Source organism: Girardinichthys multiradiatus, chromosome 9 (assembly GCF_021462225.1).
Source record: "Girardinichthys multiradiatus isolate DD_20200921_A chromosome 9, DD_fGirMul_XY1, whole genome shotgun sequence".
Lineage (NCBI taxonomy): Eukaryota > Metazoa > Chordata > Actinopteri > Cyprinodontiformes > Goodeidae > Girardinichthys > Girardinichthys multiradiatus.
Genome location: NC_061802.1, coordinates 16,222,105 through 16,249,124, shown reverse-complemented (window position 1 = coordinate 16,249,124; position 27,020 = coordinate 16,222,105). Strand labels below are relative to the sequence as shown.

Below are 27,020 nucleotides of genomic sequence, written 5' to 3'. Positions count from 1 at the left end.
TAAATAAATGTGAGTTACTTTATGGTTTCAGTGCAAGATAAATCCTGATTTAGATCATTAATTGGAATTTTCAGCACATTGGGCACACCCTCAAAAACATTTTATTAACTCCATTTCTGAGCTGTGAGAAGAGGGAAGCAGGGAAATAGAGGAGGAGGAAAGAGGAGGAGGAGGAGGAAGGAGGTGGGGGTAGAAACTTTTATCGCCGTGCTCTTTTCCACAGGTTCATTTCGTCCCCCATTGGATGATGGAGCACGTTTGGATTTGGGGTGGAGCAGCTGGAGGAGCCAAAAGGGAGAAAAAATGTGAGGCGTAAAGAAAAAAAGGAAAAAGTTCCTCGCTGTGTCAGACTCAAGCTCCTCCAGCTCGTAGTTTCCCAAATGTTCCCTGCTGCAGCGTGCGCTCTGTCCGCGTCACCGTGGCGAGCTGCGGCTTGAAGGACTCACATACCAAAAATATAGGAAGGACAGAGAACCGTGAGAGAGAGATAGTCTACAGCGTGAAGTTGTGACACGTTCTGCGGGGAAGTGATTTGGAGAGGCAGGATGCAGGCGCGCTACTCCGTCTCCAGTCCCAACTCTCTGGGAGTCGTCCCCTACATCAGCAGCGACCAGAGCTACTACCGAACCGGCGGCGGGTACACCGGGATGCCCGCGCCCATGAGCGTGTACTCACATGCGGCCCACGAACAGTACCCGGCCAGCATGGCCCGCGCGTACGGTCCGTACACCCCGCAGCACCAGCCGAAGGACATGGTAAAGCCTCCCTACAGCTACATCGCCCTAATCACCATGGCGATCCAGAACTCCCCAGAGAAGAAGATCACCCTTAACGGGATTTATCAGTTCATCATGGAGCGGTTCCCCTTCTACCGGGACAACAAGCAGGGCTGGCAGAACAGCATCCGGCACAACCTGTCCCTCAACGAATGCTTTGTCAAAGTTCCTCGGGACGACAAGAAGCCCGGGAAGGGCAGCTACTGGACCTTGGACCCGGACTCCTACAACATGTTTGAGAACGGGAGCTTCCTGCGACGCCGCAGGAGGTTCAAAAAGAAGGACGTGCAAAGGGAAAAAGAGGACCGGGACAGACCGGGAAAGGATTCTTCTGCGCGGCCCACAGGCCGGGATCAGGAGCCGCAGATGCAGGGCGCTCAGCCTGTGCGCATCCAGGACATTAAGACAGAGAACGGGACCTCCACGCCACCGCAGGCCGCGTCACCCACCCTGGGCGCGGTGCCTAAAATCGAAAGCCCGGACAGCAGCAGCACCAGCAGCATGTCAACAGGCAGCCCACACAGCGTCCCCTCCACCCGGTCACTGAGCATAGAAGGTGCCGAGCACCACCACCACGGCCACAGCCAGGCCCCGGGGCAGGGCTTCAGCGTGGACAACATCATCACCTCCTTACGGGGCTCCCCGCAGTCCGAGCTCTCACCGCCTCTCGTCGCCTCCTCTCGGACAGGTATCACCCCGTCACTGTCGCTCAACTACTCCCCAAACCAGACCTCCGTCTACAGCTCCTCCACCTGCAACCAGGGCGCCATCTCCTCGAGCTCCAACGCCACCTATCACTGCAACATGCAGGCCATGAGCTTGTATGCCGGGGACCGCTCATCCGGGGGGCCCCTGGCAACCTCCACCACGGTGGAGGAGGTTCTGCCCGACTATTGCATCACTACGAGCACCGCGTCCCCGCTCGGCCAGGCGGGCCAGGAGGGCCACCATGCGCACCAGGGCAGGCTGGCGTCCTGGTACGGAGACCTGAGCCACCTGAGTCCGGCCTATCCGGGGCAGCAGCAGAACTTCCACGCTGTCCGGGAGATGTTCGAGTCCCAGCGGATCGGGCTGAACGGCTCCCCTGTGAGCGGGAATAACAGCTGTCAGATGGCCTTCCCGTCCGGTCAGTCCCTGTACCGCACCTCAGGAGCGTTTGTTTATGACTGCAGCAAGTTTTAAAAGCCAAAACATCCCCTTTAAATTAATAACTCGAGTATATATTTACTCTATATATATTTTTTTGGCTGTACCTTTAATCTCCGAGTGGACATGAGAGATTCTGAGATTTTCCTTTCTTTTGTCGTGAGCTGTGTAAAACCACAACACGTAAGTTTCCTTCCCTCTCACTTTGAGAACTGATCCTACCACCTACATGAATAGACTGTAAATTATAGCCTAATATAGTAATTTATTTTGGAGGGAAAGCAGGTGCTGGGTGGTGAGGACCAAACTCTTTTCCAGTTTTCTTGCTGCCTTTAAATGAGTTCCTGTTGTATAGAAATTTACGGGGAAAGACTCTGTAGCCTGTACTGGCCTATTTTATTCATTCTGTAATTTGTTTTAAAAAAATCCTGAAGGCATTACCAGTTGTTTTGTTTAATAAAGTGCCGAATATTTGAGTTTAATTGCAGTGATTTATTAGTATTATGCTACAGAAAAGGCCGTAATACACATTCAAAGGCAAAAAGGGGGGAGGAAAATCGTTAAAAGTGTTTTTGAAACTCTAAATCCAAAACAATTATTAGTGTTGATTTATATTTTATTAACAGCGAGTGTGTTTGTAGAGGCGCTATTTGTGCAAATGCATGTTGCATGAATACTAATGAATGAATTTTCCTTTTAAAACTTGAAAGAATGTGGAGCAAAATTATTTTTGCGCTAAAAGAGAGTTTTCTCCAAAAGCTTTCTAGCTCCAAGCCTGCAAATTTCCCTCCTCTAAATTACGTTCAGAGCACCCTAAAAAGAGGTGAAAGCTGCAGCCGCCTTCTCTTCTGTAGGCCGTGTATTTTCCGTGTGTGAGCGTAAACACCGGAGGTAAACAAACTCACGTGTGGCATTAGTGCAGTCTGAGCTCACCAAGAGGCCTTGTCAGCTAAACAAATCAGTCAAGTCGCAAAGCGCACATCAGGCTTCCGTCTGGCTTCTGTTTCACAAAAATGGGAGCGCAGAAAAAAAAAATTGCGGCTGCAGCTGCATTTGTTTTGGAGGTCTTTAGTTGGAAGGATTCCTTTTTTTTTTTTTTTTTTTTTTTGCTGCAGGTTCAGACCCTAAAGGTCCCTGCTGACGTACGACGACTGCGCTCTGATAGATGTGATATCTGCCTGCAGGGATGAGCTACAGCCCAGTCTGCTTTGCGTTCAGCGGTGGTTGATTGGAATATGGCAGCTGTCATATGTTTATTTTATTATTATTTTTTTTTTACTGCTTCCTTAATCACTGAGAACACCCCCCCCCCCACCCCACACACACACACACACACACAGCTCCCCCACCTTGAAAGACGGTTTCTAGGAAAGTGACCGAGATTTTAAAGCATATTTTCATGTAATTGTATAACCTTTATTTTACCCGCAAAATCATATTGAGATTCCAGTGTGTTCGGATACAACATTTTGTATTAAATATAACAGCAGTACAATAATAATCTATTATTATTTCAAAAATAATATCGTCTAAAATAATCATACCAAGGCCTTTTTGACCAATGATGCATATAACTGATAGAAATATATAAAATATAAATACACATTAAAAAACATCTTATATTCTGATGTAATTTGTAGAATACCGAGGTGATAAATATAAATTATATTCTGGCCAATGAAAATAATACTGCTACTACTAAGAGACATAATCACCATCGCTATCAACATCAGAGAGATAACGTTAAAATAATCTTAGACGCTATTATCGCTTTTAAGACTTATGTTGGAAATAAGTAATAAAAAGTACAATCTAACCTGCTCAGCAATAATAATAATAATAATAATAATAATAATAATAATAATAGTTTAAAGAAAAAGTTGTTGCTTTAGAGTAGTTTATGTATTAATAGCCTATACTCTGTACCCTAAAGGCATAGACTGGGATGTTAATATCCTACAATAACAGCAGTGTGTGTTAGAAGCTAATTGTGTGTGTTTGCGCGGATGAATAAGCTGCAGTGAAAGCTGACAGTCGGTTTCAGGCTTGCGTGGTAACAAATGAGAATAATTTCCAGCACACAATTGTTCCCCTAAGGCCACAGTCGGATGAGTCAGGATCACCAGAGCTTCTCTACCTCCACAAGGAGAGAGAGAGAGAGAGAGAGGGGGGGGGGGGGGTTACTGGTTCAAATGCAACAAGCAATTTTTTTTTCACTCTTCAAAATCGAGCGAGTTGTCCGCAGAAAGGTGCTCTAATGATACCGAAATGCGACTTTTTCTGCTCCCAAACAAACGTCCGTGTGATTGATGCGGCTCTCCTGAGACAGGAAGGGAAATCCAGGCACTCCGGGCGAATCGTTTTTCATCCTAAGGACAAGCAGGAGGGGGTAATGGAGGTTAGTGGAGAGGATGTCAACAATGCACTTTAGGAAAGGACGGTGAGAAGCCTGTCACTGCCTTATCTTAAAGCACCTTCTCTGGACTCGTGTTGTTGGCGCAGCTCTGCAGGTCTGCAGCGCAGAAAAAAACCCCATAAAGATTCCCAGAGGAGCAGGGAGGCTTTCTGCAGCCAAGCCGCTTTTCAAGCGCGCAGCGTTACATCCAGAAGGATTGATTATGGAATTAACGAGCCATGTTGAATTGGAGGTTTTATTTTTCTAAAACTCGGAACCACTTCACTTCAATGCATCAGGCGTGCATAGGTGCGTTTCTATAGCTTCGATTGCGCGTCGTCTAATTCAGAGCAGTGCACAAAACCACAATTTCCACTGAAGTTCTCTGCAGAGAAACCTAATGGATTTAAGTTTTTGCAGATTTTAGGTGGGATTCAGAAAGAAGTAAAGCTGCAGGCAAACGAGCTATTTTTAATATAGCAAGGAAGGTTTTCTGTTTCATTTGACACACCTTATCTTCTACTCTCTACACAAAGCAAAACTTAATGTTTTGGAAATTTTAAAAGCAACATGGTATCGTTTGACCTTTTAAATTCAGTTTTTTTTTTTTACTGCAAGATGAACACAAGGCCAAACGATAAAGAAAACGACATACCTAATTACTGGTGTACTTTTTGGACGTTTAATCTCCACATTTGGAGCAAAAATAAAGCTAAACACTTTTTCCTTGTATAAAATTAGTGAAAAAAATTAAATTAGACCTAAAATCCTGCTCATGTCCCTTGTTCAAGACATTAATATTCATGCGTTTGATTTTAAATGCGTGCTTGAAGACTCCCAGGTGTGTTCTGGAATCAGCCTGCTGAGTCTCTGGGAAGCAGAGCCAAATATGCATGCAGCCGGTCGCCTATTCTGCCTTTGGTTCTGCAGGATTTTCACATTAACACAGATTTTATTCTGCTGGTTGTTTGGAAGCTGCGAACGAGTCCTACTGAGGCCAAATCTCGATCAGCTTTCCATGTCGGACAAGTTAAAGGCCTCGGAGGAGTTGGGTTTAAAAGATTCAATATGTGTCTGATTAAACTCAGGTGTTTGTTTTACGTCTCATTTTTAGCGTCACCTTTTTGTCATTTAGAGGAGATTTAAAAGCATTCTTTGGATTTGTCTCAGTCTTTTAAATTGCAACTAGAAATGGGGGAAATCAATTTGTTTGGTGCATTTATCCTAAATCATCACACACAGATAACGCATATTACACCATCTATGTTCGTTTTCTTTGTTTAAACACCCGTTATAATATGCGAGCAACATATATTAATACTGCTGAGTATTATTAGTGAACATGTGACGTTGTGATATTAAATGAAGTCCATGATGAGCAAAATGATGGCCTATTACAGATAATCGCTGTATGATCTTGTACAGCCCTTAAATGCTTAATAAAACAGTTCAGTCAGTGCGCATGTTTGCCTGAAAGCTGATGTTTGGGAGGGAAATTCGTTTTAAACGTAATTTCACCGGTTATATTTTTCCTTTAAGGACTCATATCTTCGAAAACTCTGAAGCATTGAAATTCCTTTAATCTTCTAAAACTGTTATTCAGCTGCCTGGACGCTTTCGTTGGTTCCTCCTCCAGCTCCAAAGCTCAGTCAGCTGCGCCAACAGTAGACCTGATCACAGAACTAATTCTTGTTGAGGGATACACGGTGCACCTGTGTGAGGCCACTGGCTGCGTGTGTGTGTGTGTGGTGTGTATGTTTTGAGGTTACAGGGGCCCAAACAACGCCAGGGCCACATCTGTTTCCTATTCGGGCTTCGCGCAGACGCAGCGACGTCCAGGACGATCGGACAGAACTTGAGACGTGCTGAAGGTGTCGTCCCGCGCACAGACAGAGGGGGTTTGTGGTCCCATTTCTGCTTAGAGCCACTTTCTAAAGCTTTCGGGGCTCAGCTGAATGCTAAACCCATTCTAACTGAACTGAAGGCAGCAGACTGGAGGAGAGAAACACCGTTCAGTCCTAAAAAGGACAACTTTTCTGCTTCTTCGCCACATTTCGCTTGGAAACCATTCAGTATTTTTGAAGCAATTTATTTTATTTTTACCAACTAATCTGGTCTACAAGAAAATTGTTAGATGGCTAAAAACATGAGAAAATTAAAATAAATAAATAAAAACAGGCGGTGAGAAGCGGCGCAGTTTGAGCCTTTAAATTTAAAAGTTAAATGATATTTTCTCATTTTAGCCTCTGGATTCACCTTCAGTCGTCTGCTTGATATTTGTTTTCAGGACATATTTAATGTGGTTCTACCACATTAAATAAATAAATAAATAGAAAAACAAACAAAAAAGCACATGCAGTTTGGGTTCGGATACAGGTTTTTTTTTTCTTTTAAACTTCAACAATATTAGTCCGGAGAAACGTTGATCTGTGAGTCCTCAATTACAAAAGTAGACGAGAAATATTAAGTTTATTAGAAATAAATACAACTACTATGACAAGATGTTTGAGGAACCTATAACTTCTGTTAGCGGTTAGGGTTTATTTATTTATTTATATATATATTTTTTTGAGAAGATGATACGAAAAGGGAGAAGACGTGTAAATATTGCTAAATAACCTTTGACAGCATCAGGACCAGAAGGGGCTTTATGTAGGAGAAGACAGAGGACAGCAAACCGCCTGAGAGCGGGAATCTGCCAATCAGAGGACCGGGAATCAAGCGCTTCCGGTCGAATAAAAGAGCACAAAAAAAAAAAAAAAAAAAGAAACCCCTGGAAGATCAGAGGAAGCAAAGCGGAGATAAAAGAGGCGTCTGCCAAACCGGAAGATGAATACAGGCACAAAGGAATTAAAGTTTTACTTCTTCTATTTCCATTCAGTGAACAGAAATAATAAAAAACCCAAATGCACATTATTCCTATATATTTTATTATCCCCCTCATAGTCCTTTATCATCATCATCAAGTAAAAAACACGTTAAAACAACAGACCCCATGAAAGCAATGGCCTTATTAACTTCATCATCTCCAACTTGATTCGTTCCTATACCCTTTGGTCATTTTTAAGAAAGTAGAGCAAATTTAACCTTTAAATTAATTAAATCACAAAGCAACCTGACACATAAATAAACCCTTAAAACTTGCCTTCAACATGAAACCCAACATGATCAGTGTCTGTGTGTAAATAATAAATCAACCCGACACAGAACCAAAAACAAAAAGACAGAAAGGCAACATCTGGCTCTTGGTTAGAAAACAAGGAAACAACAACAACTTCATTTGGAGAAGAAGAAATTTAAAAAATAGCTCTGCTGCCGTCTGATCCAGTGACAGAACCTTGGAGTGCCAAAAAATCTCCATCACATCCGAAGGGGCTGATCTGGTTTCAGGCATTTGGATTTTGCCTCATGAGTTCGATGTCAGAGTCCAACATCTCCTTCACCAGATCCTGCAGAGAGATCAGATTCCCATCATTTGAAGAGACAGATCTATGAATAAATATTTGTATTTATTCAACGGAGGGTTTATTCTGGGCCAGAAATGATCCCAACTCTCTGTGACCAGCAGTGAGGAGGACCGTTTGGTTCAACATGTAGCAGCAGGTATGTTTAAAAAGACTAAGAGCTGAGAGATGCTTACCGAGCTTTGGGAACTTTTTTGAATAAGTTGGCAAGACAGAAAAAATTCAATAAAATCTACAAACAGATCTGCTAACAGTCTTCAGTTTTTATTTTAGCAGGTACCTTTTTATTTTCAATTGGTTAACTTTTGCTTGACATATTAACATCATTTTTTACAACAAAAATGCATATTTGAATATTTTTTATAGTTGTTCTTATAAGATACATTTGCGTAATTTGCAAGTTTTTATGAAAATAAATGAACAAAATGATTGAAGATTATTCATTTTGCCTATTAAAGGTGATTTAACTGGAGAGAATGAAACAAATAATTTTGCTGTATTTACATTTTCCTATAAAATTCTGAAAGTTATGTCTTGCAGATGAATAAAAAGTAAAAATAAAATCTCAGTTTTCAGAGTGTTTTTGGGACATGCGCTGCATTTTATTAGATTAGCTGCTTTTATAAAACATTTATGCTCTTGGGTGTAAAAGACAACCTTCTTGTTACTTGTTTTTAAATTTCTTTTTGCCTCTCTGAGTGGACTGAATGCCCTCCATAATCAGTGGATTAATGTGAAAATATTTTATTTGGTGAATTCTCTTATATCCAGGAAAGTTATTGCTGGAAAAAATCCTAACTGCCTGCAAAAATCTGTTCTTCAAATTCTCTTCTTTATGGAAACATTACATTGCATTAAACAATGTTGTTATTGATAACTCTGTTTTTTTATTAATGGATGAGTGTTGCATTTGTAACATTTGAAAGAAGCAGATGATAGAGACACACCTCAAAAGTAACCCTGGGTTTCCAGCCCATCTTCTCATACGCCTTGGTGCTGTCACCTTGCAGGAAGTCCTGAGAGAAAGGAAGGATAGTAGAGAGGGAAGAGGAGAAAGGGGGGGGAGGCAAGAAAAACAAATCATGTGTCATGTCTGATCTGATGGCTGGGAGCGAGCAGGAGAATCCTTCAGAAAACTGATATGAAGAGGTTCTGAATTCAGCTTCGAAACATCAACTAGACAGAAAAGCTGCAGGGTGATGATTTATTTCGATATTTCTTTATGTATTTCTTCTACATTTATAAACATATTAACACACAGACACACACACCATCTCCTGTCATGGGGGGAGAAGCAGGTCACAGAGTTTTGCTGGCCATCAATCCCCTCTCCCAGCTCCCCACCTCACGTCTGTCCAGACGGCCCTCGACGGTGCCAAAGCATGATGAATTGTGGGACTCTGGTGGTGTAACCCCCAGCTCAGGACCCCCCACTCACCCCCTCGTGGAACCCCTAACTCATTTCCCCCCCTGTTGTGTTTTGCTTTGGGTTCAACATCCAGTTAGACCTTCCTTCAGACCACCAAAGAGTCAGAAAAAGAGCAGGGAGAAAAAAAAAAGGGACTTTTTCCTGTACGTCGATGTTTTTAAAGCTCCCTGTTCTTTGCTGACTCCTCCTTCCCACTCGGTGTTCCTGGGGACCTTTTTTCATCCGCCATCACTCATCTATATTAGTGTCAGAAACACTGATAGCTTAAAGTAGCTTGACAAAAACGAGGCTCTTTTATTTTTATTACTTTAAGTTCCCAAATCCTTGAGTAAAGGCAGAAATGTTATACTTTCTTGCAGATATGATTTTTTAAATATTTTTATGCCATTTTAAAAGTAACAGTATTTATAAGCTTCACAAAAAAACAAAAAACAAAATCAACTAAAAACATGTAAAAAATTAGTATTTTTTTTGTCAAAATTAATTTTATATCTAGTATTAATGTAGCTATTAAAATAATCAACTTTAAATCTATTACCTCATTTTTTATGTTTATATTTCTCTTTAGTTTGTATATTTTTTCAGCATTTCTTTATGTATTACTTTAGGCTCCTTGATCTTAATACACATTATTTGTAATTAATAAAACAACACACAGAGAAATAAATAATTATAAATATCCCACAAAATGTTTACAGGAAGGTTTGGGATTCATAAAACAAGATCCAGCATGTTGGACGTTTTGTGCACATCTGGTGTAATTATGCAATCTGAAGGAGGACAAACACTGATCTGAGGCCACTTAAAGGGGAAACACTTGGATAATGTGTGGATGGATGAAGAAATAAATTATCCTTAAAAAGGATTTAGGGACCAGACTCACCTTTATCATAGAAAGATCGGTATATTTTGGATTTGAAAGAGCTAGAACTCAAATATTTTCGTCATGCTTTTTTTGAGAGTACTGATGGTTTGGCAACACCTTAATTTATTCAAACATTTGCACCATCAAACTCCAGCCAGAAGACAGAGGTGTACGTATTAAATAGCGCTTGAACTATTGGATGCAAGATTCAATATCATAAACGGAGTGATTTCATGACCGTCTACATTAGGAAATTAGATCTCCGTATTTATTTGGTGAAAGCCATGTCTTCAGTGACTTTTAGTCCTTAATTTCTTTTGTTTCACTCGGCAAGCCCAGCTCAATTATTTATTTCATAACAAATATGAGTAGTTTCTTGTCATTACATTGTACAGCTCATAGTAAGCAACAAAACAAGAGATTACCTATTAGAGATCATTTGAAAGGTTAGTGGAAAAGTTGATTAAAGGAGAGGAAACAAAAATCATCTAATAACATAAAGTGAATAATCTTAGCAGCAGTTCAGTATTTTAACAGCAGTCGGGTGGGTCTGCTCTTGATGTTGAGGCACCTAGCAGTTCAAAAACGTCATGGAGAATCTGTGAGGAGCTTCTGACAATGTTCAGAGCCCTGTTCTTACAGCAGCGCTGAAATCTTCCTGAACAGAAGGTAGAGACTCACTAAACAGTGTCCTGCACTGTCCTCCGCAGGGTCCTCTTTTTACTTCTAACTGATACATTTGTGCTTTTATGTTTCATGTGATGTTCAGAAATTTGATAAAATTAAGGTCGCCTCTAAAGCTGCATCCCATTTATCCCATGGCTCCTAATTAAAGAAGAGGTTAAAATGCTCCTTCAAGAAGCACGATCAGTTTGTTTCTATTAAAGTTAACATATGTGGCCTAATGTGCCCATTTTGAGTTGAGCAAGCAGTTCTCAATCCTGCAGCATGTGAGGAAAGAGCAGAACGTAGAGCTGAATCTACCTTGCTGAGAAATAAATTATTTTAGTTTCCTTACATTTTTGGAACAGATAAAATGTTATGTACAATAATGTTTCACTATGTTAGATTAACACATCAGAAGAATTAAAACTATATATTCCAACAGTTGTTGGTATGGCACCATATTTTAAATTAGGACATCATTATCTTTGGTATTTTTATAATGGTTATCAATATATCAAAGAGATATCAAATATAATACATTGAAACACTTGAAATTAGTGTTTCCTGGTGTTGCCTTGAAAATTCGCTCTTTTTGGGGCTTATGAGGCCTTTTTCTTTGCAGGACTAGTACTGCACAGAAACAAATAGGATGCCCTACCCCCCTATACAGTTAAGAGCTAAGAGTCAGGGGCAAGGAGTAATTCGGTGAGTCAGCCTAAATATGCAAATAAACTTCGCGTATTTTGACGAGAGCCATGAAAGTGTGATCAAAAAACAGAAAGTTTGAGAATTTTTGTGTTGTTAATCAGCCTCTAATTTTCCCAGAAGATAAGGACCTTGAAGGGACCTGTTCTAACACTAAGGTCAATAAAACCTAGTTTCTCTCTGAGCCTTGTGCATGAAGTTAGTGTCATGTTTAAACATGATCAATGTGGAGTGTAAAGCTATAAGCTTATTGCTGCTCATAGCGTTGGTTTCAACCGTTTGTACCCGAATGCTTTGCTCCAGCTCTGAAAAAAAGTCTTATGTAAAGAGCTTAAAGTGTGAAAAAAGAGAAGCGCTGTTATCTGGCTCTGGACCTCTTAAAAACGTCTTTTCTGGGTGATCTTATTACAGAGGAACGCACACGGCAGCGCTGGCATAGCTCAGCCTTTGAGAGAACAGGGACCCTCATCTCGGAGAGGCTCCACGGCGCTTAATCACACTCCCCTGATTACACACAAAGGCAAGAACACTGAACACACACAGCGGGAACAAGTACAGGCCGATTCTGACTCTGACGCACTTTGGTTTAAGATTATCCGGCCAAAGCTGAAAACATGGTTCAGTTCCGGGTCAGCTGTGTTTTTTTATTTTTATTTTTAACTGCGCTGGGTCTAAACGCAGCTCAGCACACGAAAGACTTTTCTTTCTGCTCTGTCTGTAACAGCAGGACAAACAGCTCTTTCTCGTGTGAGCAGCTCTGTACATTACTCACAAGCTTTTTTATTTCTGGCTCTGAAGCCATACCTGGAAGCATTTTCAGACTAATTACCTACAGCAACTAGACATCATTTATCATGGACCTGAGTGTAATTATAATTGAGTGACTTACTCCACAATTACATTAAATAATCCACTTGCTTCATAATTATATTGATTAGGGTTTGTAATGGAGGACATTTAGCAGCTTGGCGCGGTCTCGTCACGAACGCTGGTCAGAAGCTGCAGACACACCTGCTGCTCACATTTACTTTGGCATCATGTAAGTCACATAGACTGCGACTGTTTGCTGAAAGCAGACAGAGAGAAGCTCTTGTTTTTAGTATCTGCATTGAGATGTAGGTGGCAGAAAGCGATCTGCTGGAGTGCTTGTAAAGCCACTAACAATTATTTAGGTCTATGAAGGTTCCCTAACTAACCAAATTTTCCACATATAACAAAAGAAAAACTAATTGAATATCCTCAAATGCTCTTTGCAGCCTGTCACAAAAAGACAATTTATTCATATTTCTTACGCTAAACCTGAAAAAACCCCATCAAAGATCAACTTTGACAGACAGAAAAAGTAAATTCCCAAAGAGTTATTAGTTGAACACTTGGCATGGCGATGAATAACTAAAGGAAGACGGATCTCCCAGGTGATTTTTTTTCCCAAAATCTTAAAGAGATTACTATTAGATGCTCTTTACTTGTTTTTCACACATCCTGTTTTATCCTCTACTTGCCTGCTTTCCTCATTCTAGGCCCACTCTTCACAATATTTAACAGCATAGAAGATTTTACAAGGCTGAGGTGATGTGTGTTTAAAAGGTGCAGCAAGTGAAGACGTTTTGCATTCAGACATTTCACCACTTTATTAATTAACCAGGACTTTATAAACGAGACCTTCTGTAAGCATAAAAGTCTTCTAATGTTCAAATATTGTTTTACTGAAGTTATGTACAAGATCGTCTTATATTTTGAGGCATCAGTGGACTTGCTCATTTGTGAAAATGTTTCCAGAACATTTTGAACAAGCCTCATTAACAATGGCTGTGCTTTGCTAAGAATGGATTTGCACACTGCATCTTTAAAATTGTTTAAGTTAGAATGCAGGGTTTTGTGGTTCATAGATTTCACTGATAATCCTTTTAATGCCAACAAGAGCTTACAATATTTTAATGAGTCACAAATATATAAATGAAACGCACACAGATGTGTACTTCAACCTCTAGAACTGTATTTTTGCAGATCATTTCAAATGGCCTTGTAGAAACCAGTGTCTCAGAGATAGGCAAAATACTGTAAAGATGTATTCGCCCTTGATAGATTAATTTTTTTGTTTGCTTTGTTTTTTCACATTATTGTTTCAGGTCAACAAGCAAATTCTAATATCAAACAAAACCGAAAGTTAATACAAAATGCCATTTTTAGATAATAATTTCATTTATTACAGGATAAAAAGCTATCTAAACTAAGCTATCCACTGGGTATAAATATACAAATATTTATATATCGTCTTCTTATCTTCTATTTTATTTTAAGTTTAAATATTTTAATTTAATGTCTGTACAAAGCGAGGATGTGAAACCAACATTAAATTCCTTGCTTGTGCACACAATCAAGACCATTAAAGCTCATTCTATTGTATTCTATTCTATTGTATTCAAAGCAAAGTGGGCCTTTGTCAGAAATAATGGCCCCATTGTTAAGCATTAATTAACTGTAATTAATCACATTTTTAGAAAGCCACACCAAAGCCTGAATACTCACAATCATAAGAATCAAAATATTTCTTTAACAGAATCTGTCTGACAACATAAACTAGGATAAAAGATCTCAAAAGCAACACATAATGAACCTAAAGCTATTCAAGAACATATTTAATTGGCCTTTAATTTGATCAGTTTGGAAAGAGTTATAAGACCATTTCTAATGTTTTGGGACATCAGCACACAACAGTGAGAGCCATTAAGTACAAATAAAGTAAACATGGAACAGTGGTGAACATTCCCAGGAATGGCTGGTCACCAGAATTATTCCAGAAGGGCATTAAAAACTCATCCAGGAGGTCACAAAACAACCCAAAACAACATTTAAAGCACTACAGGCCTCACTGGCCTCAGCTAAGGTCAGTGTTTATGATTAATCTTTGTACAAGTTGTGCCCAACTTGTTGTCGCTTTGATTTACATTCACCTCTTAGATCTTCTGAGCTTCGTGTTCAATTACTATATGGTAATGGTGGAATTCGGCAAAACAAAGATACGCTGAGTGTAGGAGGTGCTCATGAAGTCAAGTGAGAAAGTAGCCAAAGTCCGGCAGAAAACCATTAAGCAAGACCACTTAAAAAAAATGTTCGACCGCTTGGAGACAGTGTAATCAGCAGTTCTTCTCAAGGATCAGATTTGATCAGATCTGCCCAAGTAGTGAACATAAAGGTATTTATTTAACTTAGGCTCTGAGTGAAAAGCTGATTTGTGTCATTACTTACAGCTGAATTTTCTATGCCAGTAATCTGAAGGCCACACAACCTCGACTCGAACTAGAATCCGTTCAGTTTTGCTGAAGGGATTGCACAATGAGCAGAGCAGGCCAACTGCATGGCAGATCCTAATCCACTACGATCCAACTGAAAATGACCTAACCACAAAACTAACTGAGGAAATTGAGACGGGTGATGGAAACATAGAGCAGCACTGCTGCATTGTGTTGGCTGCAGTCCTGAATGTTGGTGAAGTAAGTTAAACTATGTTTGACCCAAATCATGGCAGAACCTTATTTACTGCCAACCAGTGTATATGATTGCTCTGGTGACAAGGGAGACATTTTTACGACTGAAGAACGGCCAACCACGGCACTATTTTAATACTCTGACTTTTCCCTTTTCTCAAGTTTATCTTCACAGATAATGAACAAAAGCATTCAAGAGGTCATATGTGGGCTGTACATAGAACTGGGAGATTAAAAACCACATTTTAACAGCAGTTCTATAGTCTGTTGAATTGTATAGTACAGCATGGACATGCAGTCTGAATCTGAGACATTTTATCAAGAACCAACTTTATCTTAGCTTCAGGCTTTAATCTTTGAATTGAAGTCAATGAAATGGAGCATCAGTTTTTACTGCATTTCAACAGATCTATTTTTGTTATCAGTTCAAGATATACAGTATCTAAGGATAAAACCTAACAGCTGCAACTACTTTCTGATTGTTTCCCAGAACCACAAAGGTTCCTTCAGGGTCTTTGTCCTAGTACATGAACTCCTTTTGAACTGAACGTTCTTCCCATTGCTCAAACCTCTTCAAACCGGGATTTCCTCCATTCATAACAAATAAAATCAGCTCCAACAGATCAATTTTTAATTACTAAGTCAGGTACACAGTTGTATGATGGTATCAAAGACACTGCAAAAGATATTATGACCTATTGTGGTCCTAAGGTCTTCTGACCTATTCAATGAAGTTAAATTTGAGCTCCAGGCCAAGATGAGACATAAAACAATGAACAAATTGCAGCTCTTAAAAAACATAGCTTTAGCTTCCAGCTGAGAAGAATCCATCCACTCCAGAACAAGTCAGAAGAAAGCAAAGAGCAATACATTAAATTCCTTCAAGGCCGCAGCACAGTTAGATCATGTTTGCAGCGTCCAACAAGGCTGCACTGATTTATTTCTTAACTTGTGATTTAGGTTTAAAACAGTCAGAATGATACTAAATATCCAGGTCACAAGCCTGGTTGGCTTTCTTCTCAACTAGCCACCACAGCTGGTGCTTCCATAGGTATTCTCTTTACTTCTTGAAAACAAATGATTCAGAATGTGTATCTAGAAAGACAGTCAGTTATTTGTGTGGGACACAAAAGCAATGTGGAGTAATGTTGAATAAAGGTAAGATCATAATAACAGAATTTAATCAATCATCAAGGTAACAAGGTTTTCATCATTACCTTTCTTGGATGCAACGGTTACAACAGATTCAGGTGGAGGACATTTAAGAGGTTCCTGTTCCTTTAAGAGGAAGGTCAGATTTGTGTAAGTTAGGTTCTGTTGTGATCTTATTAGCAGTAAATAACTGACCTGAAGTAGAAAACTCTTGTAAGTTTCTTCATTTTGCATAAACACAAATTAGCCGTTCCCAAAGATTAATGCTAAAGATCAACACTGATTTTTATTACAGCAATAGTGACTAAATGATGGAAAAGTAAAGGAGTGTAAATATCAATAGATGGCTTTCACTTAAACCACCAAAACATGGATTTTTTTCCAGAGAAACACAGATTAATAGAAATAATTACATTAAGGTTCACTTTAGGCATGCCCACCTAATGCATTCTGGGCTCAAAACCACACCAGCTGTAACATTGATTTTATGGATTTTTACACATTACATCGACTGTCCCAACTGTGGTTCCATTAAACCAGTTGGTCAAAAAAGAAAGTCAGAGAGGAAACGGGAAAAAAAAACCCCTGTGAAATAAAATATGAGCTACTGATGTTTACTGAGAATATTTAGTCCATCACTGCCTTAGCCATGCTCAGGATATTCTTCTTGGGAATAAAGCTGTTTTCAGTCTACAGGGTCGTCATTTGTATTACCAGATTTTTTGGGTGGAATCCGGAAGATTGTGCAGAGGCATAAACATTTTATTAGAATAAAAAAATGTGAAGCAAGCTCATAGCGAGTGTTTATACACTGCTCAAAAAAATAAATGGAACACTCAAATAACACATCCTAGATATGAATGAATGAAATATTCTCATTGAATACTTTGTTCTGTACAAAGTTGAATGTGCTGACAAAGAAATCACACAAAAATTATCAATGGAAATCAAATGTATTAACCAATGGAGGACTGGATTTGGAGTCACACAAAATTAAAGTGGAAAAACACACTACAGGCTGATCCAACTTTAAAGTAAAAACAATACTTACATTTACTTGACTAACTTTAAAAATAGTTCTTGTAGGAGTAGTTTTACTGCACCTTATGTTTTACTTCTACTAGAGTAAAATTATTTTCAAGTTTTGCTACTCTTGGGAACAATTTCTGGCAACTGGACGCACTTTTAGTAACTTCACTGAATGAAAAATGCTCCAGACACAGAGAAAACTTACAGTATATGTGAAAGTAAGACTTCTTGTATGAACACAAACTTCATTGTTCTCCGTTTGTTTTTTCCTACCTGCTGCTTGTGCCATTTGGAGATCAAGTGAACAGTAGAGATTGTGATTGGAAGTACTTTGCTCTGCTCTAATATATCCACAATATGTACTGTAAGTATTGGCTATAGAAGCTTTAATTTGTGAAAAAAATTGATCTGGAAGCGTTTGTTTCTTCTGCCGGAATTTGTTATTTTGTAACAATGTTATTTATTTGAAGTTTTTATTCTTTAAAAAACAAAATTTACATATTACATTCTATTTTTGTCTGTCTGATTAGATCATTTTGTACAAATTAAATGAGATGTGATAATACAGTTTCTCAGTAGCCTTTTGACTAACTACATTATTACTCTTACTTGAGAACAATTTTGAATGACTACATTTTTTCTTATAATAAAGTAAAAACATAGTGAAGTAATGCTACTTGTCCTGCATGGAGTGCACTTTTTTGAGAACTTTGAAGTAAATGATGCAGGTTTTTACACGGTGATCTTGAATGAGTGCTGCTCATCCTGACTTCATTTAATGCCTCTCTGTTCGGAAAAATGAACAATGCATTTCTCAGGTGCAAACTATTGATATTTTATGCAGATGAGCACAGGTGAGATTCAGCTGTTGCACACGCAGTTTTTGCAATCTTGTATTAAGCGGTTGTCTCCTGTTGTTTGACAGATAGATGGATGGATGTGCTTTTGACTGTAATAATATTTTCCACTGCCGTGTCTCTCCTCTCCTCTCCTCTCCCCTCCCCTCCTCTCCCCTCCCCTCCCCTCCTCTCCTCTCCTCTCCTCTCCTCTCCTCTCCTCTCCTCTCCTCTCCTCTCCTCTCCTCTCCTCTCCTCTCCTCTCCTCTCCTCTCCTCTCCTCTCCTCTCCTCTCCTCTCCTCTCCTCTCCTCTCCTCTCCTCTCCTCTCCTCTCCTCTCCTCTCCTCTCCTCTCCTCTCCTCTCCTCTCCTCTCCTCTCCTCTCCTCTCCATCCATCCATCCATCCATCCATCCATCCATCCATCCATCCATCCATCCATCCATCCATCCATCCATCCATCCATCCATCCATCCATCCATCCATCCATCCATCCATCCATCCATCCATCCATCCATCCATCCATCCATCCATCCATCCATCCATCCATCCTAGGAAGTGAAATATGAACAGGAAGTGATTCATTTCCACCTGACTGAACTGAATTTAGATCTGGGTAATTTAGGGTTGACATCATACAACATTAGCCACAAGGACCACTAAATAAATAGCACTAGGGTCTAAACAAGTGCTCAAATGGTTGTCAACACTTGTTAAGAAGGTTGTGTTAAAACAGACCCTGATAAAACAGAGTCTGACCAGTCAGCCTATTTATTTTAAATTGTAGATTGCAAAAATCTTTTTTTTTTTTTTTTGCTATGAAGTAATTAAACAAGCCTGTTGTACAAACTTGACTGGGTTTGACCTCTTGTTTTATTTTCATGACAAGGTGGCAAAAAGGAAGGTTTCTATTTATTTCTTTTATGGTATTTGTTGTTTTATCCCTTAAGGACACTGCTTATTTCAGCTTCTTTAACATGCTTTATAATTTAAAACACAAGGTACACACTAAACTGCAATTCATGTATACTGTTCCAAATCTACTAATAAGCCCTCAACATTAAACCATTTCAAAAAAGAACTCGATGCAAGGCACTAGGACAGTTGCCATTTCAAGTCTGTATTTCTATAAAGATTAAAAATTACAGCTGAAGTTAAAAGAAAACAACACATAAGAAAATGAGTTATGTAAGTTGGAATAACAACAGAAGCAGTGGTTTCCTGTTTTATATTCATTTTTCTTGTCAGCTGTATTGACAAACCACTGAATTCTCCATCTGAGCTTAGCATCTGTTGAAATCAGACTCCTGTCCTCTAAGTCTGTCTGCTTAGCACACAACCACACAAGTCAGCATCCAGGAAGTTAATCCTGCATCTGGTCTTTGTCAGACAGGATCTCTACAGGTGACAGACAGTCTCTTCAATGCAGACCTGCCTGCCGAGAGTCGCTCGGTGAAAGAGAAGCCAACCCCAAGCTGCTAACGAGAGTGTTCTGCGGCCGAGTGAACTCTCCCCAAGCAGAGCATGTAGCGAATAATTCAACTTGAACCACTAACAGATGCGGGCACAATATAATCTTCACATGGATCCAATTTGGAACCAAACCCAACGTTTTGGTGCATCCTGTGTAAAGCAGGCAGCGACGGAAAATATGGAGAATGATGGTAACAAAAACTGGAAAAGAAAAGCTGGAAATGAGCAGTAAAAAAGGGGCCTGGGGTGCCGGGAAATTAATGTGTGAGCATTCTGCTCATTTCAAAAGATTAAATGTCAATAAAATCTATAAATGCTCCATATGTTGGACCAAAATTAGGACTGAGAGTGAGCATCCATGCCTTTATGATTGGTCTCAGGTAGAAAGTAGGAAACAATATGACCTTTGCTTTTGAAGAAACGCGAAGGTCCCAGGTTTGAATCCTGGGTCTTTCTGCATGGAGTTGCATGTTCTTACCGTGCATGAATGGGTTCTTTCCGAGTACCTTTGATTCCTCCCACAGTCCAAAAACATAACTGTTTAAGTTAATTGGTCTTACTAAATTAGCCTTAAATATGGCACACTGAATTATTAGCCAGGATTTGTTGAGTTTTGTAAAAATCTTGGAAAAAAAGATGTAATTTTCCACAAAAACTGTTGTAATCTTTAAAAAGTTGCCAGTTTTGTACACCAGAATGTCTTTATTCACAATAGCAAATCTTTTTCATCTCCGGCATCAAGTATGCATCTTACCATTTCTCAGATCGCTTTGCTAGAAGGTTCCCTGATACCATCAATTCCAATAAAGATGAGAAGCCATAAAAAATCCTCAGAAATGTGGAGGTGAGAGACAAATAGAGAGCGATCATGGTCCATAAAGCACAGAAGCAGTAAAAAGGCCCTTAGAGCAGGCATTTAACGCAAAGGAATTCTGGTATCACTGCAAGGCCTTTCAATAAATCACAGAGTAAACAGGGGCTGACCTTAGAACGTATCGGGGCACACACGCAACCATGTCGCATGTGTGAACACACACACACGTACACACTACAGCAATTACAAATGCACATCAAGATAGGTGGGAAAACGTCCATAATCTGCAGTTATTTTTTCTTCTTCCTGTAACCCTTCCCATTTATGGGAAACTGATCCCAGATTCTACAAAAAACAACTCTTTCTTCTGCCTGTCTCTGAGGGCTGCATGTTGGGATACTGAATGATGTGGTTTTGGAAGTCCAGTGGCGTCTAGTATTTATACAGTAGTAGACATGAGGCTGCCAATACACAGACTTCAAGAGGAAATCAGATAAAGAACGCTGTGAGAGTCTGGAGCCCACGGTCCTTGCGTGTCCCCTTGCAGACACAGATGTTCCAAGCAGACCCATCTTTGACCTTGCCTGGATACGGATGGAAGAACTCCACCTCGATCCTGTTCTTTTTATAACTGCGATGAAATAACTCTGGCACAAATGACGAGGGACTGATGCTTCATTCTGTCTGCAGAAACATGGCAGTCAGGCCAACAGGTGTGTGAGCCAATACCCATGTGCAGGTGGGGACACACTCACAGCAAACAGAGAGGACCTCATCATTCTGTGGCTGCTTGAACTTACAGTCACAAATCTGTCACTGGTCAATTTCTAACACACCTCCGCCTGCATTGCCTCAACTTATCACTTCCTTTATGGCACAAAAGACCCTCAGTTTCAGCTGGAAGGAAGTGAAGACTGAGGGAAAGAGAGGGATCTGAAACCAGAGATTTATGAGCTAAAGCATGTCATAGTAGATGTGTTTTAAATAACATCCTCCTAATACTGTTCATACTCTTCCTCATGTAACACTGTAATTAACCACGATTGTTGGGGAAAAGATTAGTCTAGGTTTCCTAAAATGTGCGCAAACCTTCTGAGCGGTAAAAGAATGTTGCATTCATTTAATTTATTTATTCATTTTATTGACTTGTTACAGCCTAACACAAGAGATGTCTCCAATTATTTTTTAAGTTCTGATCTATGGAGATATCTCTATCTACATATTTAAATATTGTGACCCATTAATTTAAATTTACGACGATGGCGACGGTGGTAGAGGTTTGTCCTGTAACCAGTGAGCTGCCGGATCGACCCCTGCTCTGTCTCCCTCAGTTGTTGTGCCCTTGGGCAAGACACTTCACCAGCCTTGCCTGCTGATGGTGGTCAGAGGGCTCGGTGGGACCTGTCTATGGCAGCCTCACTTCTGTCAGTCTGCCCCAGGGCAGCTGTGGCTACAATGTAGTCTACCACTGTCAGTGTATGAATGGGTGGATGACTGACTGTAGTCTAAAGCGCTTTAGGGTCTCTGAAGACTTGATAAAAAGCTATACAAGCGCAGGCCATTTACCATTTAATTTATATATAAATAACCAAATGTGGAAACAATGGCATTTTTTGCAATAGAAACACAAAGTTTAATCATTCAAATGTAATTTTTCTTGAGTATTTGGAACGTTTACATTACACAGCTTCATGTTTGCTAAATAACATTTTTTTTCAAGTCTTTTTTTTTTTTTTTTGTAATTTATTAGTTCAGAGTTTGGGTATATTTTGCATCCAGAGGGCCAAACTAATTAGCTCCAAAGTGATTTAAAAGTACATCTCAAAAATCAGAATATCATGAATAAGTTCAATATTTTTTGTCACTCATTTCAGAAAGTGAACCTCATAGAGTATAAGATATATAAGATTCATTACACAGAGTGAAACATTCCAATATTTCTTGTAACTTTGATGATTATGCTTTACAGATAATGAAACCCTAAAATTTAGTATTACATAACACCGATTTTACAAACGACATGTTTAATGTAGAAATGTTATGTAATAACCATAGTATTTCATACACAATCATGGTGAAGACTACTGACTAGATGTCCACAAGACAGTCGTTGACACCCCCCACAAGGAGGGTAAGCCACAAACGGTTAATGCTAAAGAAGCTGGCTGTTCACAGAGTGCTCTATCTAAGTTTATTCAAAGAAAGTTAAGTGGAATGAAAAAGTGTGGTAAGGAAAAGATGCGCCAGCAACAGGGATAACTGCAGCCTTGAGAAAATTGTTAAAAGATCCATTTAAGAATCCTAAACGTGGGTTACAAAAGCCTTATTCTTAGTCTCAAGCCACTCCTTCACCAGAGATGACAGTAGCGTCTTACCTGGGTTGGGAAAAAAGAAAAAAAATCTGAACTGTTGCTCAGTGGTCCAAAGTCCTCTTTCCAGATGAAAGTAGAGTTTACATTTAATATGGAAATCGGGGACCCAGAGTCTGGAGGATGATCGGCAAGGCACAGAATCCAAGTTGCTTGAAGTCCAGTGTTAAGTTTTCAGTCAGTTATGATCTGGGGTGCAATGTCATCTGCTGGGGTTGGTCCACTGAGTTTTGTCCAGAGTCAATGCAGCCATCTACCAGGAAATTTTAGAGCCCTTCATGCTTTCTTCAGCTGACAAGCTTTATGGAAATGCTGATTTTATTTTCCCACAGGATACCTGCCCACACTGCCAAAGGTCCCAAAGCTGGTTCACTGACCATGGCGTTACTGGGCTTGACTAGCCAGCAAACTCCAACTGACCCAAACCCCCTAGAGAATCTATGGAGGATTATTCAGATGAAGATGAGAGACACCAGACCCAACAATACAGATGACCTAAAGGTTGCAATCAAAGCGACCTGGGCTGCCATTACATCTCAGTAGAGCCACACGGTGATCACCTTCATGCCATGCCGCATTGATGCAGTAATAAACACAAAAGCCGCACCCAAGTATTGATTACATATAGATTTAATATACAGTACTTTTAAAAAGCCTGACCTTTATGTTTAAAATGTCCTTTTTATTCATTTTATATAATATTCCAAAATTATGAAACACATAATTTTTCATTTTAATTAAATGTAACATTTTCACAATATGTATCTGTACTTCTACACAGATATATGTTGGAAGGACATGTTTAGACCCTTTTCTTCTTTTTTTGACCAAGTTAGTATTCCTGTTCAAAAATGCTTTACATATCAGTAATTTCTCAAATTACCAGTTTTGTTTATGAATGGCTATTTGTGGCATGTATACAGTGCTCTCTGTAATTATGGGCACAAATGATAAAGATACATAAAAACCTTTAAAAAATTTGCTTTTATTGAAATAGAACTCTCTTACACTGAAATCTTTGTTTATTTATTAAGTGAGCAAATATCCTATGTTACAAATACATTTCATTTAGATAGCACATTTCACAAATTAAAACAACAAAGCCAGAAAAACACAGCTGTTAATTCTTTATGCACTCCTTTTACTAAAAGGCAAAAGAAAACAAATTAAACACCCACAGGATCACAGATCCTCCCTATACCTAACTGTGGGCAAGAGGTGCTCTATCCAGATCCGTGTTCTTTGTTTCACAACAAACCCAGTCTTTATTGCCACAAAGACCAACTTCAGACTCAGCAGAACAAAGCACACGTTTTGAGTTAAAAATCTTTGTAGCATTTTGGTAAACTCTACACAAATATGTTTATGATGGTAGGACAGACAATGTTTTTTTCCTGACATACCTCCCACAGACCTAAGGTATACTTTGCCAAGCCTTGTTTGATTCAATTTGAGTTGTTAAACTTTTATGTTAAGGAGCTATTTTATTGCAGTTACAATTATACTATTCTAAGAAGGAGACTGATTCTGTGTGCAAAAAATGCACCTGTTTTGATGCTAAATGTGCATATAGATGCCAGATAAATGTGAAAGATCTTGTGAAGATGTTGGCTGAAGTTGGTAAGAGAGTGTCATTATCCACAGAGAAACAAGCTTTGTATAGCCATGGGCTATAAGGCCAATCTGCAGGGATGAAACCATTATTCAAAAAGAACATAAAAAAGCAAAGCAAGCCTGACAACTCCATCCTAACTATGAAACAGAGCTGACGGTATCAGGTTGAGTAAATCTTTTGCTGCAGGAGGGACTGGTGTACTTCACAAAGTAGTTAAGTAATACCTCCAAGCATACCACCACATTAGTTAGAAAGTGGCTGAAGGACAGAAAAGTCAATGGTTTGGAGTGGTCATTACTAAGCTCTTGTCTTAATCCCATAGAAAATATGTGGGCAGAGATGAAAAGGTGTGTACAAGAAAATGAACTGACACACCTGACTCAGTTACACCAGTTCTATCAGGAGGAATGAGCCACAAATCCAGGAAACTCTTGTGAGAAGCCTGGTGAAAAACACCTAAAATGTGAAATAAGGCAATTCTACCAATCACTAAGGATATGTATGCACACTCCTGACTAGATTTCAAACAAAGCAACAAAAAATCTAAGAAAACTAAATGAATAAAAAATAATACTTTTTATTATATATCTTTATAATAAAGTTGCTTCTAAGAAAAGAATAAGGTGTATGAGCTATATGGTAACAGTGTTTGTTTTGTATCAGCCAACACATTTTATTAGAATCTGAAGACATAATAGTCCATGAAGCCATTCAACACTAACTATAAGTATCTTATCTAAACATAGTTGTCATTTAAAATGTTTTGAGATTTCCAGACGGGTGGAAAGAAGACCTGACCATTTAACTCCTGGCTCTTTTGGCAACACAAATTATCAACTTCATGTCTATCATTTCATCAAACCAATAAAGCATTAGTGTAGTAAATGAATAGCGAGCTGCGGGGTCTTTTGGAATTCAAGACAGTTATTAGCCACTCCCAGCTACATGCCAAAAGGTCAGGTCCAGTGTGTCTCTTTCTATACGTGTGTTTGCGTGTCTGTGTGTGAGAAAGAGCTGCGAGAGTTACAGCTCAGGTTTCCTTCCCTGGCTCCCCATGCAGTTTGGCCTCCGCACAATGTGTTAAGTGACCTCTAAGGGGTGGCCCTGTCACCCTGACGGGTACGTGCCCTGCTCACATGACCACACTCACACACCCAGAGAAAATATGTAAAAGCTGTATAATTAAAACATTTAGGTGAAAGAAAGCAAAAGTGTGAAGTCTTACCGGTATGACTCAATATTTTTTAAACTTGTTTTGATCTTTTCTTTTTTCCAGGTAAAGTAAAACTATATCCACGTGCGGATTGTAGATAACGGTAACATCTAACCATGGACCAAGAGTCTTCTAAAAAAAAACTGCCAAAAAACAAGAAGATTCTAGCTCATGTTTAATGGGGTATTTTAAACTTTTATTTACAATTTTGGCAATGTATTTTCAACATTCCATGCAAAATGTAAAGTGGTTAAGGTACGACTGGCAAGAACACTAACACATGGTCAATAGTGAAAATAATATAAGGACTATGCAAAATGGGCATTATATTTTGTGTGTGTAACAAAGCACTAAAAACCTCTCCATGCAAAAATCCCTTTCTTGATTGATAAAAAAAATATTATTTGAGGGTGGACAAAGCATGAAAATGAAGAGAAGAAACACTTGCTGTGCGACATTTTCAGTGTACAGGGCCTGATTCTTCACAGGAAATCAGTACAGACCAACTTAGATATCAAAAAGCCAAAACTCAAGCTCACAAACTCTCACTCCTCATCTGTCTCTCCTCTGGCTTGGCTGTGTTGACTGCTCTCGATCAGTGCTCATTAAAATTCCAGGGGTAGCCATGTGATAAATATTTACGTGGCTGAGGACACACTCCTCACACACTCCAAACACACTAGAGTGGCTGGATCTGACTGCCGATAGCGTTAAGTGCCCAGAGGCTCTGGCGGAGAGAAATCTCACCGCCTGTCGCGTGGTTGTGTACGCGAGGCGTTTACTGTCAAGATAACTAGTAGGAGGGCAAAGATTTATGAGCATTAACAGAGGCCGGGATGTGTGTTTCTGTCTCCGTGTGAAGTTTATGGAAATAAAAAGGAAAACGCAGCACGTTTGCACATCTGGATCTGAATGCATTCTGCAGACACACACACACGGTGTAACCACAGTGAATCTGGACTCCTCACTACTGTTCCACAGAACTGTTGCCGACTCCCCCTTTCCTCCCCCCCGTATTCTATTATTCCCGCGGACGGGAAACGGATCATAATTCCTGGAGTCAGCAGAAAGCTACAGACTGAGAGATGGAGCAAGGGAGGGAAGCGGAGAAGGCACACGGGAGGGGGCAGGGGCATGGGGGCTCAGGTGAACGTTCGCTATCACTGAGGTCAATATAACCCTGTGCTGTTAAGTAATTTCCAATGAAATGTGAAATATATTTAGTCTGTGTATACAATTGGATAATAAAGCTTGGCTGAAGCTGTGCTTTGTGTAGCCAGGCGTGTGTGTGTGCGCCTGCGTGTGTTGTGGGCATTCTGCAATTCTACGAGCCTCTGGGTGTTTCATATTTCAAAAGACATCAAAGGCCAACTTAACTTTCTCTTATATAAACAAGTTTTAAACAACAGTCTTTACAATCACACCACAAAACGACAGAGAGGGAGAAACACAGCGAGAGAGGAAAATGTCATCCAGTCTTATCCTAATTGTTGTGTAATCTTAGTAAAACATGACCATCTAGCCCGTCTAGGTTTTGACATCCAGAAACACTGTTCTCATACAGATAAATGTTAGTAAAGTGCCTC

General features: G+C 39.7%; 2 protein-coding genes across 2 annotated transcripts in view; one reads left to right on the top strand and one right to left on the bottom strand.

Moving 5' to 3' along the window:
- The first annotated feature begins 223 nt into the window (after nucleotides 1–223).
- On the top strand, nucleotides 224–2,404 carry LOC124874035 (forkhead box C1-A-like). Its single transcript, XM_047375182.1, has one exon. It carries the CDS (start codon nucleotides 546–548, stop codon nucleotides 1,956–1,958), a length of 1,413 nt encoding a protein of 470 aa, XP_047231138.1. The 5' UTR covers nucleotides 224–545; the 3' UTR covers nucleotides 1,959–2,404.
- A 4,828-nt stretch (nucleotides 2,405–7,232) lies between these two features.
- gmds (GDP-mannose 4,6-dehydratase) overlaps nucleotides 7,233–27,020 on the bottom strand; it is a 259,333-nt gene continuing 239,545 nt past the window's right edge. Inside the window, exons 10-11 of the mRNA XM_047375720.1 lie at nucleotides 8,729–8,797; nucleotides 7,233–7,766 (exon numbers count right to left, since the gene is read on the bottom strand). Of these exons, the coding sequence (XP_047231676.1) occupies nucleotides 7,704–7,766; nucleotides 8,729–8,797 (132 nt within the window). The 3' untranslated portion in view covers nucleotides 7,233–7,703. The remainder of the gene's footprint in view (nucleotides 7,767–8,728; nucleotides 8,798–27,020) is intronic.

What these genes read in the sequence shown, in the direction of transcription:
- LOC124874035 (XM_047375182.1), top strand. Translation starts at nt 546, where the DNA reads ATGCAGGCGCGCTACTCCGTCTCCAGTCCCAACTCTCTGGGAGTCGTC.